Here is a 17,998-nt window from a genome sequence, read left to right as displayed (position 1 = left end):
GGAGCCCCCCCCTTGGGAATGCAGCTCAACAGCCCGAGGGCTGCAGAGCCACATGTCTCCCCCTTGATCTGGAAGTCGACCTTTCACCCCGGGACATGCCTAGGCCAGCTCAGAAGGTGCTTCCAAACCCGCACGGACAGCAGGGGATCCACCGCCCCAGGAGCAGCCGGGAATGCGTGTGATGACTGATGCTTCCGCACCAACCCCGGGCCATGTGGAGCGGGGGCTGCTCTGGGCCCAGAGCCCCCGGGGAGCGGCACAGCTCTCCTTAACTGCAGCCCAGGACGAGGCACGTGGGAGGGTTTCCTGTCACCCTCTTTAACAAGACACTCTCCACTGACTTCCCCACGTGCCCTCTGCGTGTGCATGTTCCCTCCCAAGGCCACTTCTAGGTGCGTCACCTGGTCCCTTCTGCAGGGAAGCAGCCACTCCAGTCCCACCTAGGAGTGTGCGGCAGGGGAGGGGAGAAGGTCACATGTTGAGTGTCGGGCCCTGCGGCCAGGATTCCCCAGCCATGACCGCAAGGCGACCAGCTCTGTGCATCTGCAGTTTGAAGTTGGAAATCTCGAGTCTCTTGCCAGTATCTTACTGGGGCTAAAATGCCCCCACAGCTGAGCTACCGGAGGAGATGGTGCATGGGCAGCGTATTGCAACTCACATGGGAATCGCAAGGAGGGGACCTGAGCCCCTCACATCTCACCCGCTGCTAAATGCCCAGAACAGAGACTTTGGGGGGTGTCAAGGGCTCTTTGCTTCCTGCTTTAGAGCTGACAGCTCAGTGGACACTGGGGGGCCTGAACAATGCCTCACACTTCTCCAACCCTACCACTGCCAGCCCAACCACTCACGCAAAGCAGGGCAGGGCAGAGAAACCAGCGAGCCCCGTTCTCTGCTTTGCAGTAGACGTTCCATCTAAAGGGTCTGATGCGCCGTGGGGAAAGGCGCCCAGTGATGCGTGATGAGCATCAAGAAAAGAGCCGGGGTGGTTGGGTGGCTAGATGGCTGGATCTAGCCCATGGGATGAGGCCCCCATCTGTCGGCATGGGCACGCCAACAGCTGCGCACAGCTGGCACTCACTGGTGAAGACAGACTGACTTTGCTGTTGCACGGAGAGAGTTCAGCTGATGCTAATTACGCTCATAATAACCCTCCCTTGTACCCATGTGTGGGCTGCACCTTCCCCTCACCATCCACCCCAAGTATGAGTCACTGTCAAGTTCTCCACCCCCTCCACACCTGTGAGGTCTGAGCAAGGGATGGCTTTGGCTGGCATTCGAGGAGCCCAGGTGGCACTGCCAGCTGCAGGGCCTCGGCTCCCTGTCAGCTCTGGGTCTTTTCACAGTTTGTTTAGTGGTGGCTAAGCGAGGAGGCGGCAGTGGGGGAAGCGAGTGCTGGCGTGTTTGTTCAGTCGCTTCACTGGCGTCTCAATCTGGTTGCTTCCAGGAGCTGCTGTCTCGGGGCTGTACTCTGCGGCCAGGAGACAGGATGGTGACAGAGCCGGTATCGCGCCTGTGGGCATGGTGAGTGGAATGCGAGAACGCTGCACTTCCGACTCTGTGTTGCTTGGGATTTGCACAGCCTGCAGCCAGAACTCCTCTGTGTGCCTCCTCCAGCCGGGCCCTCCTTGTGAGATGGGGGTCAGACACACAATCAAATGCCGCCCTCTTTTCTTCCGTCTGCCGGCCCCTGTGATCCCACACAGCACAGCGATCAAAGGAGCCCAGCCTTGCTCTGACTCCTCCACCCACCTAGCAAACTTCCATAGAAACAAGGATCTTGGAGGCATCACAAGATTGGGAGATTGCAGGCGTCTGCCCGGGTGCTCTGGTGGCTTGAAAAACAAGTCATTGGGGCTCTCTACTTTTAAAATCTGTTCATCCATTATTTCTTGTGTGGCAGGAGCGCAGGGAGACGCATGTAACCTGCCGGCTGCTGGCACGCTCCCATTTTTGCACAGCAGTGGCGCTGACCACCGAAGTTCTCCAAAGTGGGAGGTCCCGGGTCCCTCAGGAGAAAAAATTAATGTTCTCTCTTTCCTCTTCGTTTATAATGGGCAGCACTTACAGGCTAAGTAGGCCAGGGCCCCACTGTGCTGGCTGCTGCGGACTCACAGAAAGGAGGCTGCATTGCTCTTTATTAAAACGCAGCCAGAGTAGCACCAGGCGTGAGAGCAAAGCACGACCAAGAAATAGAGCAGGCAAACATGCACAAAAGCAACGTGCCTTGCCAAGCCTGGAAAAGAACCCAGGAGTTCTGACCCCTCCCAGGCCTCTACCTTAACCACAGGGGACCTGGTCTTTCCTTGCCTTGGATGCAATCACACACAGGGACAGTCTGAAGACAGCTTTGCATGACAGGAACAGCGTTGAGGGAGACTTGAAGTGGGGGGCCCCTACATCTCAGGGGAGTACCTAACCACTAGGCTACAGGTTATAAGAGGGACTTCCCCAGCTGTTCTGTGCAGTCAGACAGCCTCTGAGCACATTGACCGGAGCAGGTCCCGCCTGCAGCCAGCCAGCTCTCTGTTCCCTGGTTTGTGAATCACTCTGGGCTTAGGCGAGCGATAGCTGCCCCGCGTGGGGCTGCAGCTCGCTGGCTTAGAGCAGAAACAGGCATCCAGGGAACATCTCCTGCAAAACCTTTTGCGCTGAGCAAGCCGCGGCACCTACAGCCTTTGGTGGCAGCTGTATGGGAGTTTTGCGGATTGTGGTGGTGCCTAAGGACCTTCGTGGAGCCACCAAACTGCTGACTCCCACCCTACGGGGAAAAGGCTCCTGGGCCGCAAAGGGGCCGAGGATGGCGGTGTTGATTCAGGAGCCGTTTGTTCTGTGCTTGGCAGCTAACGCGACGGTTCACAGGCTGCTTGACTGCTGGGTGTCTCCCCAAGCATGTTAGCCAGCAAGCAGCTGTCCCGGTACCTGACACCAGCACCCTGCTCCATTCCGGCTATCGGACCCCCTGCCCTGCCATTATCTGGCTCCTTACGTTGGACGTTCAACCTGCACCACTGGCTGCTGGAAAGCAGCCCCCAGCTCCTGTGCTCACCAGGACAATGCGAATCAACACGCCCTGTTGTGTGGATGCTGTTCCCAGCAGGGGATTGGCAAACCTGCAGCACCATTTACACAGCGGGCTGATTTCTTGCGTAAGGCCCCCGAGGTTCGGTAACTGACAACAGGCAGGGCAGCAGCCAGTGAGACCCAATGGACCAAGGCCTGTTTGACCTATGCACCAGGGAGACGGGGAGCTTGTCAGCGATCTGAATTCAGGCCTCGGAGACTAGCAGCTCCCCTCCTCCAAAGCAGGCAGCAGATTGTTGGCTCCTGCACCTCCCTTGTGAGTTATACGCCCACCCAAAACACAGAGTCCTCTGCCCGTCTGTCAGGACTAGCAGGAGCTAGTTAGTGGGCTTCTGTTCCCCTGAGACGTGTGAAGTGACAGCAATCACACAGGCTGGAGTGACTGCACGAGGGGGGGAGGAAAGGTTAAAGTATGCTGGGGAATGGGGGCGCCCAGGAGCCTGTCACCAAAGGGATAGCAAGAGGCCAGCACGCTGTTTTTAACTCATGGTTTGTTAATAAACACCCCAAACCGAATTCTCACCGTCTTGCCATAGCCTGGCCCGCACGTGACTGGTTTGTTATTGTAGGGTTGCTGGTGAGGATTTATTTTTGCAGCATGTTTTTTAAAAATCAGACCTATAAAACATTAACTAGCATGCACAAACCATCCAAGGCTGGGGCTCCTGCACCATTAGCAGTGCCCGGTGGGAGGTAGGCTCCTGGTTTCTCTGTGGTCATCCTGGCTTTTCACCCCACGACGTACCCTGAATTCCTGAGATGGACGGTCAGGCAGGGGGCTCTGTCATGCCAGGAGGGCTCAGAGCTCTGGTCCCAGATGCGGAGGAAGACTCTGGTTCACGCGGGCTGGGGCAGTTTCCTGTTGGTGCCAAATTAATGCTTGGCCTCAGCTTCTTCTCCTTTCCTGGAACAAGAGCAAGAACAGGTCACGAAGAGTAAAAAAAACCACACCAAACAATCACAGGTGACGCCCTGCCACTCTGGGAATTGGAGCTCGGGGATGCCATCTTCAGACACCCGTGCTGAAATCTCATGCCATGAGTCTGGCGTCTCAGCTTAGTGCACGCGTCCAAAACTCGGCATAGTCTGATGGGACTATCAGCAGCTGCCCAGGACTGGCCCAGCAGGAAGGTGCTGCAAGTTGGGATTGAGGGGCATCAGCAGAGCTGTGGGGGTGGGGATCTTGCTCTCGTGGTGCCTAGCACCTCCTAGCAGTTCTGCAATCCAGCGCGGCAGCACTCCCTGCAGAGAGAGTGGAGCAGGCTGTGGTGCACTGGTAGAGTTGTTCTGCACGTCGCCTCCCCCTATCACTCCTGCCTCCGACCAGCAGTAGCAGACCCGCACATTAACCAGCCCCAACAAAGCGGCTGTTTTCTGGTCTAGTTACGATCCCCTCTAGGACAGATCAGCCGTTGAGACCCTGGAGCAATTTGCCTCTCACTAACCAGGCTAATCTTCATGCAGTTTTATTGTCCTGTGTCCCTCCAGCCCCTTATTTGCGCAGGTGACTGTAGGACAGAGAATCCAGGTCTGAGCTGCCAGGAACTGTGCTGAAAATGTTGCCGCTACATTTAAATAAAAAGGGGCATGGAAGGATGGGGGCTGGTATAAAGAGAATGACTTAGAGCAAAGCTCTGCGCTCGCTGACTCTGGGATTGACACCAGTGAACTCTCATGGACATCAGGAGGGTTACTCTGGATTTACATAGTGGGGTTACTCTGGATTTACACCAGTAAAACAGGGCAGAATCCAGCCCAGCATTACAAAAGAATGAGGGGGCCTAGCCTTTTCCTTGTTTATTAAGGCACCGAGGCCAGCGCCTTGAAGGTATTTTTGTCCACCCTCACATCACACACGGGGGCCTTAGCACTTGGCTTATCCCGTACACCGGAAACAAACAAAATCTCCAATGACCTTCCGCAGCCCAGGACACGGCCCCTCTGGCTGGGACACATGGTGCAGCACAGCCGGCCCCTGTCAGAAACGTCCCACTCCACAGGGGCGGCGCAGGCCCTGCTGGAGCTTGATCCCAACTTGTTACCCCGGCTGTCCCCTTAATGCAATTACCCAAGAGCATTACAGGCGCAGATCCCCTTGGGCCGCCCACACACCTACCTCACTGGCCCAGGAGCCGTGGCTGCCCGTGGGGAGGACAGGTGCTTCCGGATGTACTCTCGGGATCTTATGTCAGCCTGGAATTGGGGAGGAGACGGATTAGAGAAGACTCAAGATTTGACTGGTCCGGCCGCCCAGCGCCTTTCTCTCTCTCTAACGAGCTGTGCCCGGCAGCTGTCCTCAAGCGGCCGCACGGGCCAGGCGGGGGGGGCGCTCTTAGACTGGGGGAGTCCAGCCCCAGTCTCAGTGCAGCATTCATCTTCTTTGCACGACGGAGGGGCGTGCGGGCTGAGCTCCCTTTGCCCCCCCCCAGGCCATCTGCAGCGCAAGGCCGGCAGTCGCAGGTAGGGCTCCCACGCAAGGAGGGACCCACCTGCCTCCCTGACCTCATCCCATTCAGTCCCTCTGCCTCCATTGAACCCGGCTGAGAAGACAACGACCCAAAGGAGAGGAGAGGAGAGGAGCGTCGCGGCCCAGGCAGCCCGAGCTGCAGCAGAAATGAGCTTTCCTAAAGCCTCGCTCCCCATCGCTGCACCCACCCAACGGGAGACAGCACGGCACACAGCGGGCAGTGGGTGCAGCTGGCGCATGCCATTCAGTGCCAAGGGCCAGCTCAGCGCTGGGCCCCTCCCAAACACCGGAGGGGGTGGGGCAGCAGGCAACGAAACACATGTGGTAGGAGCCAGACGGCTCAGCTGTGAGAGCAAATCCCCATCAAATCCTCCAGCCCTTGACGCAGGTTCCAGCTCTGGTGAGTTCAGCTGGCCTCGTCCAAAGGGTTTCAAGAGACCCGAGCGCCTGGGAGGTCCGGTAGCAATGTGATGAACACGCCTCCCCTACACCCCCTGAGATCTGCGCGCCCCTCCACAGCGTGTACTATACCCAGCCCTAACCCGACTGGCTAACCTCACCTGCCCAGCCCTTCCTCGCCTCTGATGCCCCATCTGGCTGGTTCCTAGGAGAGCTGATGCCCTCAGATGTGGTGCAGGCCAGGCCAGGCCAGTCTAGACTGACGGTGGCGAGGACCAAAACGAGAGGTGGACGCTGACTGCGGGGCAAATCCAGACTGCTGGAAATTGCTGAGGTGAAGGGGAAGCGGCCGGAGTTACTGTCCAGTGTCCCTTGCATCCAGACCATGGAGCAGCAGGGACATTGCACCCCTCCCCCACAGCAGGACACCAAGATGCAGAGCCTGGGTTGCAAGCTGGGGGAAGAGGAAGAGTGGGACCCAAAATTCCAGCATAAGGCAGAGCGGCCCCATCCCTGGTGTAAAGGGGGGGCAGTCCTGGTACGCCCACGTGTAGCTCTGTAGTAGGTTTGCTTTAGCAGCCCTGTGCAAGGCGAGACCAATGCACCCACTGAGCTAGCACGTCCCCTTTTAACAAGGCGTCAATGCACAGGTGCTAAGGCCCCCAGCTCGGCAGCCTGGCTCAGCTCCCAAACTCAGTCCACAGAACAAAGGCTCTGGTAGAACCAAGGGTCTGCTAAAGCAGGCGAGGAAACACCAGCCCCCGATGCTGCAGGCTTCGACTCCCCCTCTCTCTTGCTCGGCTTCCTGTTCCTGTTCATAAAGCCCAGCCGAGGGCAGGGCAGGCCCCTTTGGTTGCACCCCAGGCTGTCTCGTCGCCTCGGAGGGTCCGTCTATACTGCAGTCAGACACCCAGAGCTGGCCCACGCCAGCTGATTGGAGCTCATGGGGCTCAGGCTGCAGGGCTCAGAGCTGATGCATTCCCAGCACACAGCAAAAGTTCTTCTGGCTAGTCCCTGGGTGCATGGCTTTGCACCATTGCATTTCATCCCATTTCTATTACTGCCGTTTTCAAGGTCCTCCAGGTCTTCTTGTCTGACATCCTGGTCCGACTCCACGCTGGCGCTACCTCCCAAGTTGGTGTCATCTGCACATTTTATCAGCACGCTCCCACTTTCCATGCCAGCGTCATGAATGAAAACGTGAAATAAGATTGGTCCCAGAACTGATCCCTGAGGAACGCCACTAGTTACCTCCCTCCAGCCTGACACTGACCCACTGGTCTCTCCCCTTTAGCCAAAGGCTCCAACTTGTCCCTTCAAGGTGTAGGACACTTCACGCCTAGACAGCCGAACGGGCGTCTCCTTCCGTCCACAGGAACCTCCCTTGGTGGGGGAGGGCAAAACCCCCTCCAAATGTAACTGCAGGAGAGTGCTGCTTTGCCAAGCCGCAGGCCTCGGACCCAGCCTGAGGCTTGTCCTACTGGGGCACAGACACCGGAGAAAGAACACAATAATCTTGAGGACACAGCCTGCGAACCAGCCCCTAACCCTGTACCCCAGAGGGCTGCAGCCTGTGAAGCAGAGAGAGCACACACCATCCTGCTGGCACATTGCTCTCCGGTGCAGACCTGCCCCCACTCGCGAGCACTTGGCTTGCTCTGCCCATACTCCCCCTGCCTGGATGGCTGACGTTCATTGTCTGGCTGACGTTACATACGGCAGCCAATCAAAGCAAACTCAAACAAGTCGCCGTTGCGTCCCATTCTGGGCCTTAGCCCCGCTCCGTGGCACCCATGAGGCAATGATTGAAAGGCAGGCCTCTTCTGAATTGTGGCATCATGCCACGTTTACTTGGGTGCCCGGGAGAAAGGCTGCAGGAACAGAGGATGGGCAAGTGGGTGGGTAGAAGAAAGGCCATGTCAGCACCAAGACAACTGGTTTTGATTTCCATTGAAATCCTCGGATCAGTAGCAGTGACAAAAAGTGAACTGAATAATACAGAGACCAGCATATCACCACCCTGTACATCACCCACTGCTTTACCCCGTCCTTCCTGCTTCCCACCTGGAATGGGCTCCATGCCCACATCTTCTCAACCCCTCACCCTCCCTCAAACCCTCTCTGCATTGCAAACACAGCTGCCCCCTTGCCCTCCAGGGCCACTACCCTGAGAAGCAAGCACTTCTGAACCAGGGAAAGCAAACAGGAAAATTCCCACACCCAATTCCTCACTAGCTTGTTTCACGTCCCCCTGCCAGCTCTTTGCTGGGGATGCTGCTTAGGAGACACTCACAAACGCTACATGCCAGAGAATGAAATATGGTTACATAAGGAGCAGTTTGTTTGGAGGACTTTTTTTCCCTTTTCATAATTGGACAGTTTCATAACTCAGCTGACAAATAACTCTGATCACTCTTCAGGACAAGACGGTACGTGATGAATTTCATAACAAGGGGAACAGATTGTTCGATAGAGGCCCCGCTGAGAGACCAAGTGAGCAAAAGCCTGATTCACTTACTGTGCTGCAGGAGAAAAAAACCCAACCAACTTTGCCTAATAACACAGCTAATGCTTGATTAGGCAGCAAGTTACTTGCCAGCCCGCACTTCTAATGCTGTGCTGAGAGACAGCTTAACCCAGCTTATTAACCAAGAGGCTAATCAATAAGGTGGATCATTAGGCCATAATAATCCCGTCTATTTTCAGAGGGGACGAGTGCTGGCATTAGGGGTCTGGAATTTCTACCTTGTCTGTTTTGTGAATGGGCAGCAGTGGCACGTGTGGGCCCAGCAAGTTGGTGTGGGGGAGGAGGGGCAGGGCTCAGGGATTTTGGGGATCCAGCCCTAGTCGGCAATTCCCCTGCTTGTAAGAGGTCGTGCAGAGCTGATAGCTTGTGTCCCAGTTCCTAGACAGAAAAGAGTTTAACAGCACAGCTGCAGCAGCTTGAAAGTGCAGCACCCAGGGGCAAAAATTCAGTCGTCTCTCTCTGCCCCTACTTGGCGGGCGAGAGTCGCCCCACAGATGGCCCTGCCACTAGCTCCCTGAGCCAGCAAGAACCAGCTGGGCAAGCTGCCAGCTGGAACTCAAAGGGTCATCTAGTGAGCAGCAGTCTGGTGTGCAGCGAAGCAGAAAGCGGAGATAGCAGAGGTAGCAAAGCCTATCCCAGGGCAGGTCCTGCTCCATCCTGGGATGTCAAGGGCTGGGAGTTCACTCACTAGACGGCTCCGTTAGACACCCTGGGCATATGTACTTGGAATCTGAGCAGGCCTGGGATTCTTGCACCACAGATGGGTCCTGAGGTGCTCTTGTTGGAGACACAGGGTCTGATGCCAGGACAGCTATTTTCAGGCAGATGTAGTGTCATCCACCAGTAGCTGCGGGTTGCGTGTTTTGCTTGCGGCAGCGGGAGGGTGGTTTATGCTCACCTGGGTTCCTTCGTTCGGGGACTCTGAAGAGGAACTTCAAATATTCATGAGCCCTCCAGACAAGTGCGCTGCCTCTCTGCAAACAGAGCTCTCCTGACTCGGCTTGGTATTTACCGACTGAGCGAGGTCCGAGCAGGATGCAAATAGTCACCATCGCAGCTAATGAATTTCCCTCTGCCTCCTCTGAAAGTTCCCGGCGCTTGCTGCATCTGAGACACCCGTCCCCGCTCAGCACAGCCACCTCTTGTTCCACACGCAAACGCGACCGCCCTGTCCACAGCCAACGTGACATCTGGCACCCGCTTTGTACACGTACACCAGCGCAGCAGGCGGCCAGCGGCAGGTTTACATCGCCACAGCAGCTCCACGGCCATGGCTGACACTGCCTTCCTGCACCCTGGCTCAGGGAAGGAGGCAATGACAGAGCTGAACTCAGCTGTGAGCTGCGCGTGCTGGGAGCTATCAGAATTGTCACAACCAGGAAACGCCTCAAGGGCTGACAACCCTGCTTCACCCTGGGCACTGTGGTCACCAGGCACTGCCCAAGCAAAACCTGCTTGTTCGACAGTCCCCTTCTGCATCTCCTAAGAGCCCTGCAGGCTCATCCCATGGAAATACCACAGAGACAAGGCCCACAAGTCATCATGGGCAGGAATGACCCCGACCTTCTGTTTTCTAGTGCTTGACTCAGTCCAGGTTTCAGTCCAAGGGCCGTGGCTTTCAGCCCTGCCACACGCTAATCCCTGTCCCAGCGTCAGACAGAGCTCAACAAAAAGATTCCCCAACATTCAGCTTCTGCTCAGTTTTATCCCATTCCTCCTCCCTACAGCCCTGAAACCACCTAAACCAATGGCTCCCAAATGCCGCTCCATGGAACAATGGGGGACCCTACGGCATCTGGGGAGACCTCGCTGGGGCCGGGTGCTGGCTCCGCTACCTCACCTCCAGCCACTAGATCACATCAAAAGAAGTTGAAAATGCATTCTTTGTTACTAAGATCAAAGTCATTACAGTTTCTGGCGGGTGACTGCTGTCATAACCCCTGGTGGCTGGGATGGGGGCAGGCTCCATGAGATAGCGAATGGGCGAGGAGGTGCCGTCCATATGGGAGTGGGCAGTGTGCTCTCTATGGCACACTCTCTCCATTAACATGTCATCCATGCTATGAAAAAGTCCAAGAACTCCTACCCTGAATATTTCCCTCTGTGGGTTCAAACCCTTCTAATCCTTGGAGCTGGTTCTCAAATCGCCCCCGCAAAGGAGTCACCAGCAGATACATTTTGTCCCTTTAACTAATGCCTTGGTTAGCTGGAGCGGCGGGAGGAGGTTAGCTGGAGCGGCGGGAGGAGGTTAGCTGGTCAGGCTCAAAGAACAGGGAGGGGAACGGGACTGAAGGCGATAAAAAGCTGCTGAGATGAATGGGGCACTTGGGGCAAAATGATTCCAAAAAGAAAGACGGGACATTTCCACGGAGAAGGCATTTTCCCTTCCCGCCTAACACACCCCAAGCGCCACACAATGCAGCTCTGAGAGACCGTCTTCTTCTGAGGCATCAGGTCCTGTGGGACTGGATGACCTGTCAGATTGCTCCAGTCTGTCAGGAGGTGCGATATGGGGCCAGAAACTCCAGGACCAGCTCTGGTCTGGCGACCCCCAGGGCAGTTTTGCTTTGAGGTTTGCTGGTTGCTCTATAACTAACCGGTGACCCACGCGTCAATTGTCGGAAGACGTTGCCCCACCAATGACTAACTTCTGCCTGCAGTGCCTGCGCGTCCAGCCTCCGTAGGTGCTCCCAGTGCGGCTCCGAGAGGCAGCAGAGCCAGGGCTGGCAGGCACGTGAGGAAGGTCGAGGTGCAGCAACCCGAAGGCTGCGTGTTCCAGGGCGATGTTACCACGGGGGACGGAGAACAGACTCTGCACCCCAAGTGCTGGCCGGTCAGCCTGCCTGGACTGCTAACGGCTGGGCGAGCCCGAGGAAAAGGAAGAAATAATCCCAAAGCTCTGGGATTTCTCACTTCTCCAGGCTCAGAAGCAAGGCCAGCCCTGCTGTGACTGCATGGGAACTGGAAGCAGAAAACCGCTGGCAGCAGGAGGCGCTGACTGCGATCTAGTGCTGCCACCTCCCGGCTACATCTGGACGGGGCAGCCTGTAGCTTGCTGCGGAGTGCCGCATGCCCCATGGGCCACAGGAGCAGCACTGCGGTGTGTGCTACAGGCTCCACATTCTGGGGAAGCTGCACCTCCAGCTCCTCTGCATTAGCATCGCCAGAGCCAGGCTGCAGAGAAGATTCCACACTGAGGGCTGCACCGTGCGTCAGGGACAGGTGGGGAGGGCCAGGAAAGAGGGAAGGAGCAGCCGGAGCCTCACCTTACAAAGAAGAAGAAAGGTGGATCAGAAGCACCCGGGCCAGCTGAAGCCCAGAGGTGGAGGGGATGGCCCAGCAGGCTCAGGCGCTGCTCTTGGTGAAGGGAGGCCAGCTGAGGCTCCCTGGAGTTCACAGCTGCCTGTCACCCCTTCACTATCTCAGTGCCCACATCTCCCATGACAGGCTGGGATTGCCCACCCCCTGGCTGTCCCAGCTTCGCACCTGGCGGATGGGCTCCGGGATGCGGTACCTACAGCAGGACTGGACCAGGCGCACTGCTGACTCCAGGCATGTCCGGTGGCCCACGGAGACGTAGATGGGCTTCGTGCTCTCGTTGCAGCTGCGCAGGGCCTGGAGGGTGGAAAGCAGACAGAGCAGAGCTTGGGGGCTTGTTAAAACAAACATCAAACCTCAGTAACTGCACATACACCTTGGGGTGCTTCCCAGCTGGGGGGTCACACATTCCACAGCCCCCGCCTTTGCTGCTCCTCTCTGCTTGGGACTCTCCCAGCAGCACATCACGGGGAGGGGCTGTCTCCTAGGGCTCCTTGTGCTCCCCTCCCCCAGTATTTCACACTGCTCAGAGCAAGGGATATTTGCTCAGTGGGACCTGGACTGAAATACACCCGGGCGAAGGAGGCGTCCTATACCTGCGTGGGGATACAGCCAGCCCCTTCATCTCCCAAGTCGGGGGGGGAGGGGGTTCCTTGTCTCGCTATCTGGAGACCTGCCACAGAAAAAACGCCTGCCCGTGCTCTGCCCCTTTGCTGTGATGGCACAGAACACGGGCAGATGCACCAGGACATGGCATCTCACATACTACTGTCATGTATGACACAGCGGCCATGCATCCCAGGAAGGGACCCCAGGCCTTTCTGAGAGTGCCGTGGCGGAAAGGAACGGGAGGTCAGCGTTAGCTCGGCCCTGCTGGCTTATCGTCCGTGGTGGAGAGCGAGTCGCACTAGAGAAACTGTGTCCCCTCCCCCTTCCCATGTGAGCCTGTGAAACACGGAGCAGGCCAAGCTATGACCCACTCGCAAAGCAGACTCCCCAAGGCTTACCATGCCCAGGACTCTCCCCGAGCTGCCCGTCAGAGGGAACACGTCTCCTCCCATCTGCAGGTCGCGGATCTAAAACAAACAAGCACCCAGGGGCTAACTGGTTACGAGCCAAGTGCACCAGTTCCAGGAGAGCCTGGGAGAGCTTACGCCAGAACTTCCCTTCTTCGACCGGACGAGCTCCTTTCGTGGGGAAACAGGGACTGCAGCCACCTTTGCTCTGGCCTCTGCTTAACGCCAGCATGTGGCTACCCCACCACTTCCTGCTGGGAGAGGCTGGGACTGGAGTAACTGGGAGCTCCCTTGGTGGGACAGGCCGGGACGCGGGTAGCTAGGAGCTCCCCCTCACCAGGCTCTTACTCCCCCCCCCGCCCCCGGGACAGGAGGGAGGGATTCTCGCGCTGGCCTTACCTGCTCCTTGTGCAGCTCGTCCTTGGCCAGGCCGTCGACCTGCAGGAGGTTTTTGGCCACCCCAACACAGGGCAGGCCCGTCAGGACCCCCAGGTGGCAGGCCACACCAAACCCTGCCGGACAAGCCAAGAGATGGTCAGGGTGGCCAGCAACGGGGAGCTCCGTCCTGTTCTGGTGACACCCATCGAAGGGGAGAGCCTAGGGCACGGCTGTAAGAAGGTGACAGCACAACACCCAGAGCAGAGCGGGTGCTACTGGCAGTCAGGGGCACGGTCCTGCAGGCTCACAGGCTTCCACTGAGGGGGAGCTGTCGACCCCAACGTGGTATTGCCAGCACCTCCAGATGGGACCAGAACCCAACCAATGCCCCCGGGGGAGGGGAATTCAGCGTACTGCTAGACGACAGTTTCATGTCTCCTGTACCAGGCTAGAGCTCTGGACCCTAAAGAACAGCGGGACTCTCCCATAGGGCCTGAGTGTCGCCATCGATGGGAGTCGGAAGGGGAAGGGGGCAGCATCCTCTCGTACCTCTGTGATGGAGCAAGCCATTTCCATCTACGAGCAGCACCTGTCAGAGCCACCAGGTGACAAGTTAGTGCCCAAGCAGCCTGGACGCGCCTCCGACCTCAACAAGTGGAGCACCAGGCCAGCTCCCTGAGGAAGCAGCAGGCTCCATTTCAATCCCTTGCCCCTCCCTGCCTCCCCCTCCAGCTCCTTTACCCATGTTTTCCCCACCCCCGCCTGGCCTGCTCTCCCTTTCAGGCCCCTTTGGATGACCAGCCCCCTTGGAGCAGGGGGCGTCTCTCTCTGTTTGCCGGCAGCGTGCCCTGCACCCCCCCAGTGCGAAAGAAAAGGTGGGAGTCATCCTGTCTCCTGCCTCCCCCCCCTCACAGAAAGGTAGAGTCTGGCTGGCCATTGGCTCGGTTTCCCCCGTCCCCCAAGAGACAGTGAAGCAGACACATCAGGCCTGTGTGAGGGTGTCCCCTGCCCTGCTCCGCCCTGCCTGATGCCGAGGTGCCGGGCAGGGCGACCGCTAGGGAAAGTTTCTTTTCAGCTGTACCCGGCGCCCCCGTGACATCTCCCCATGAGAGAAAGGGACATGCTGCACCTGTGGCCTGAGCCCAGGCTCTTGCTCCTGAGCTCTCTGAGCAGCCTCCACCAGGAAAGGGACCTCTCGAAAAGCTAAGAATCCTGCCACGTAAGGGGCGCGCACGGTTACCGTCCGGCAGTCCTCATACAGCACCTGGGACAAAGCGAGGACAGTGCAGAGAACATCGACTCATGCCTGTGAGGGCAGCTTAACACCTGAGGCACCCTGCTCAGCGTGCTGAACCCAGGCCATGGCTGGCTTACTCCTGACTGCCTCAGACATTTCTTCTCCAGGATTTATTTTCTCTCTCCCGCTTCCGTACTCTCCCGTAACCCTGCTGATCCCCTCCCACAAAGTTAAATGCAAATGCCGCACACCAGCCTGTCCCCTCAGTGTGAGCAGGAGGGTGAGTAATGAGCTTATGATGGAAAACAACTAGACATGGCCTCGCCTACCCTGCTTGAGCGCAGGGACTTTGCCAACGGCTCAGGATGTTTCAGCCCCATTTGAGAGTGCAACAGGGGGAGATCACTGTTCTTACAATCAACACCCTATCAAAGGGCCTCATACAGCATTTGGAAAAGCAAGTGGATTCCAGAAGAGAGCCTGTTAGGACACTAGCGCCAATAAGCGAATTAACACGGAGTCTTTCTACGGCAAATCACTAAGAACTGTGGCAGGATTTGATTTTCACTGCCTGAGATTTCTAGTGGCTGTCAATGTTAATTTCCATATCTGTTGTGGGTTTTTCAGTTAGTGGCAACTTTTTACATTAGTTGAAATCTGTACGTAAACACCGCTAATTCTTTGTTAATTCAAAGTTTAATGACTGCAGAATGTGGGAGAGTCGCAACAGATTTGAAAGTGTGAAAGTGCCATTGTAAATCACATCTCATGTTAATTGATTACCAGAGGGATCTGACAAGGAAGGTATCATCTGTTTAGGAGTGCTACATTGTTTTAATTTGCTCTCTTGGTAAATATTGAACAACAATGGCTTTTCTGGGTAGAGAGTGAAACTGAGGATTTCTAACATTTACCTAGTTCAGTCAAAATCTTCAAAGCCAGTTTATGAGCTATTTCTTATCAACATCACCATCTCCGACTTACTCCTGAACAGCTACCACACCCTGGAACCGTCTCCCAGACCTCGCCAAGTTTCTCTGTAACTCCTGGACTCTAAGCTTCTCCTAACAGGAAGTGACCAGACTACAGATTTCAAATTAATTTTGCTAGGTCACATCGGAGATCATCACCCCTATTCTCTCCTCTTCACTCATCCTCTCTGCAGAAAACTTGTTCATGGGGAACACATGGGTCAGACACTTCGCTGGAGCCTTGTGATGCTGAGACACCGTTGACGATGCCCTTTGGGGTCTCTTGGTTTTCTACAAAGCCTTTGCATTACACTGTCCTTGGCCAGGTATCCCAACCGCTCAAGGGCCATTACCTCAAGATCCGGATAGTTGAGGACTACTAGGGAAGCACAGGCGATTGTGTCATTTCCTTTGACGTAAGACAGGTCCACCCCTCCCACTCTTTCCAGTCCCGCAAAGGTGGAATCTTTCTGCCATTCTTCAGTGTCCTCCTCAATCACATTCACCTTCAGCTGGGCCTGCTCCCTAGGGAAAGATTATTAACCACAGGCAAATATAGTGTCCCTTCATTCCCAACTCCATACACAACGCATTGAAATGACAGAAGCAGCACGCTGGGCCAGGCATCCTGCAAAATCATGTTATTTGATTATTTCAGCAGGTTTCCATTCAACAAGACTCTGCTGTTTCAGGAAACACACGAAGGATTGGCAGGTGGAGAGCGTATTCACTGAGGCAGTGTGGTCCAGGGGTCGGCAACCTATGGCATGCATGCCAAACGTTCAGGGACAGGGGTGGAGGAGGGGAAGGGGCGGGGCTGGGAGGGGGGAGCGATCGCCATGGGGCATTGCTTGGGGTCGGGAGCGGCTCCTGGCCAGGGCGCTGGGCCCACGTCAGGTAGGAGAGAGGTGAGGATGGGGAGCACAGGAAACACACCCGCAGACACCCCCCGTCTCCGTCACTGGGGGTCAGGGGCACAAATACAAACAGTGGCCCCCAGGCGCTGGACATCCGTACGCCACTGGCCAAAGCACTGGGCCCACGGCACATGGGAGAGGGGCAGGGGGAACACTTGGCTCGCCCCTTCCCAAAGGTTGCCGACCCCGGTCTAGTTTCCGAAGCAGAACATCAGAACTCCTGGGTTCTAGTCTCAGATTTGCCAGTGCTTCTGAGCGACCCTCTCGGCAAACCGTTTAGCCCATGTGTGCTTTGGTTACTGCAGCTGGAAAATGGAGATAGGAAAACTCCCGTGTTTCCTAACAGTTCATGAGGCTGATTACAAAGCACTTGAGGTCCTTGGATGGCAGGTGCCAAGAACAGGGGCTTTTCATTGCATGGCTGGGAAGAGATGAAACAATCCAAGCCCACAAGCTGGCTGGCTGGCTGCAGATCTCTGCCCACGTGAGGCGAGGCGGTGCCTCACCCCAACACTAAGGTGGACTCTGACCAAGTGCAGTCAGTCACCAAACACCCCAAAGGGACGATGGGGGCCACGAAGCCCTGCCTCAGCCCCGAGGAGCAACCACGCAGCCTGCGGCGAGCCTGGGACAGAGCCATTCTCTCCTCCAATGCCCCGATAACGGGGAGAGTCCCACAGCCGCAGGAACCGGAATGGGCCTGGTGTCCAAAAGCCCATGGCCCAGCCGGGAAGATGGCGCCGCCGCTGGGGCTGGCAAAGCGGCTCTTCCTGGTGTCCGGGAGCCTGCCCCACACATCGATTTGTTCTGCATTCCTCGCAAAAACACCTGACCGGACCGACCCACCCGGGGCAAAGGCTGGCCTGCGTTGGGTAGCAGGGCAGCTCTCTGGGCCCTACTTTCCAAGCAACACAGTGAAGAGGTAATAGACTAGAACGCAGAGGAGAGGAGCGGGAGAACCGTGCGGCATGGCCAGGACGCTCATAGTGGACGATGCCCGCAGAAGCGGCTGAGCGATGGCGGTACCGCACAAGGAAACGGTGAACACGGCACCCGCCGATATCTGCATATTGATCAATTCCCAATAAACAGCGACCAATACGGATGGGGGGAGGGGAGATGGCGCCCGCCCCTCGGGGATGGTCCCCGCTAGGGTGACCAGACAGCACGTGTGAACACACACACACACACACACCGCCACGCATGCGCACAACGCGCCCGCCGCTCTGAACCACAAGACTACACGTCCCAGCATGCCCCGCAGCCGGAAGCACGGGCCGCCCCTATCGGGGCCGGAAGCGGGACCAGGGCCCCTCCGAATGTGCTAGCGCCGCGCGCGGCCGTTACCGTTCCCAGCGGCGCAGCGTCCCCTCCTCCGGCGGCTCCGTGTCGCTGTGCGCCATGGCTCCGCCCCTTCCGGCGGGCGGCGTGTCCGCTGCGCTCTCCTGCCCTCCCGGGAACACGGAGCGGAGCCGATGGTTCCGGTGGAGGAGGGGCGGGCCGGGCTCTCCTCCCCTCTGTCCCGTCGCCAGGACCGGCCGCGTCGCAGTCTCCCTGCCGGGGGCAGGGTCTGACCGATTTGTGGGGCTCTCACCCGGCAGCGCCTCCCGGGCCTCGCCCGCCGAGCCCGGGCAGCCTCCGGCCCAGAGGGACGGGAGAGCCGCTGCCCCGCCCTCGCTCAGCGCAG

The 17,998-nt window shown here is 57.3% G+C and overlaps 1 protein-coding gene across 3 annotated transcripts; it reads right to left on the bottom strand.

Moving 5' to 3' along the window:
• Window positions 1–3,575: 3,575 nt before the first annotated feature.
• On the bottom strand, window positions 3,576–17,889 carry ENDOV (endonuclease V). 3 transcript variants are annotated; one of them, XR_010919540.1, is made up of 9 exons: window positions 17,505–17,576; window positions 15,748–15,919; window positions 14,316–14,450; window positions 13,736–13,775; window positions 13,208–13,320; window positions 12,800–12,868; window positions 11,993–12,089; window positions 5,198–5,274; window positions 3,576–3,985 (listed from the first exon to the last, which is right to left on the bottom strand). XR_010919540.1 is itself a non-coding variant. In XM_067547229.1 (9 exons), exons 1-9 carry the CDS (start codon window positions 17,564–17,566, stop codon window positions 3,955–3,957), a joined length of 828 nt encoding a protein of 275 aa, XP_067403330.1. In that variant the 5' UTR covers window positions 17,567–17,576; the 3' UTR covers window positions 3,585–3,954. The 3 variants fall into 3 exon arrangements, 2 of the variants coding, with proteins under 2 accessions (XP_067403330.1, XP_067403331.1); XM_067547229.1 differs by having other exon boundaries at window positions 3,585–3,985; window positions 11,961–12,089; XM_067547230.1 differs by lacking the exon at window positions 17,505–17,576 and adding an exon at window positions 17,659–17,889 and having other exon boundaries at window positions 3,587–3,985; window positions 11,961–12,089.
• Between the last annotated feature and the right edge of the window lie 109 nt (window positions 17,890–17,998).

Source organism: Emydura macquarii, unplaced genomic scaffold (genome assembly GCF_026122565.2).
Source record: "Emydura macquarii macquarii isolate MOO-44397 ecotype Brisbane River unplaced genomic scaffold, CSIRO-AGI_Emac_v2 contig_1230, whole genome shotgun sequence".
NCBI lineage: Eukaryota > Metazoa > Chordata > Testudines > Chelidae > Emydura > Emydura macquarii.
Note: the sequence above shows the minus strand (reverse complement) of the source record. Positions and strands in the feature narration are given on the sequence as shown.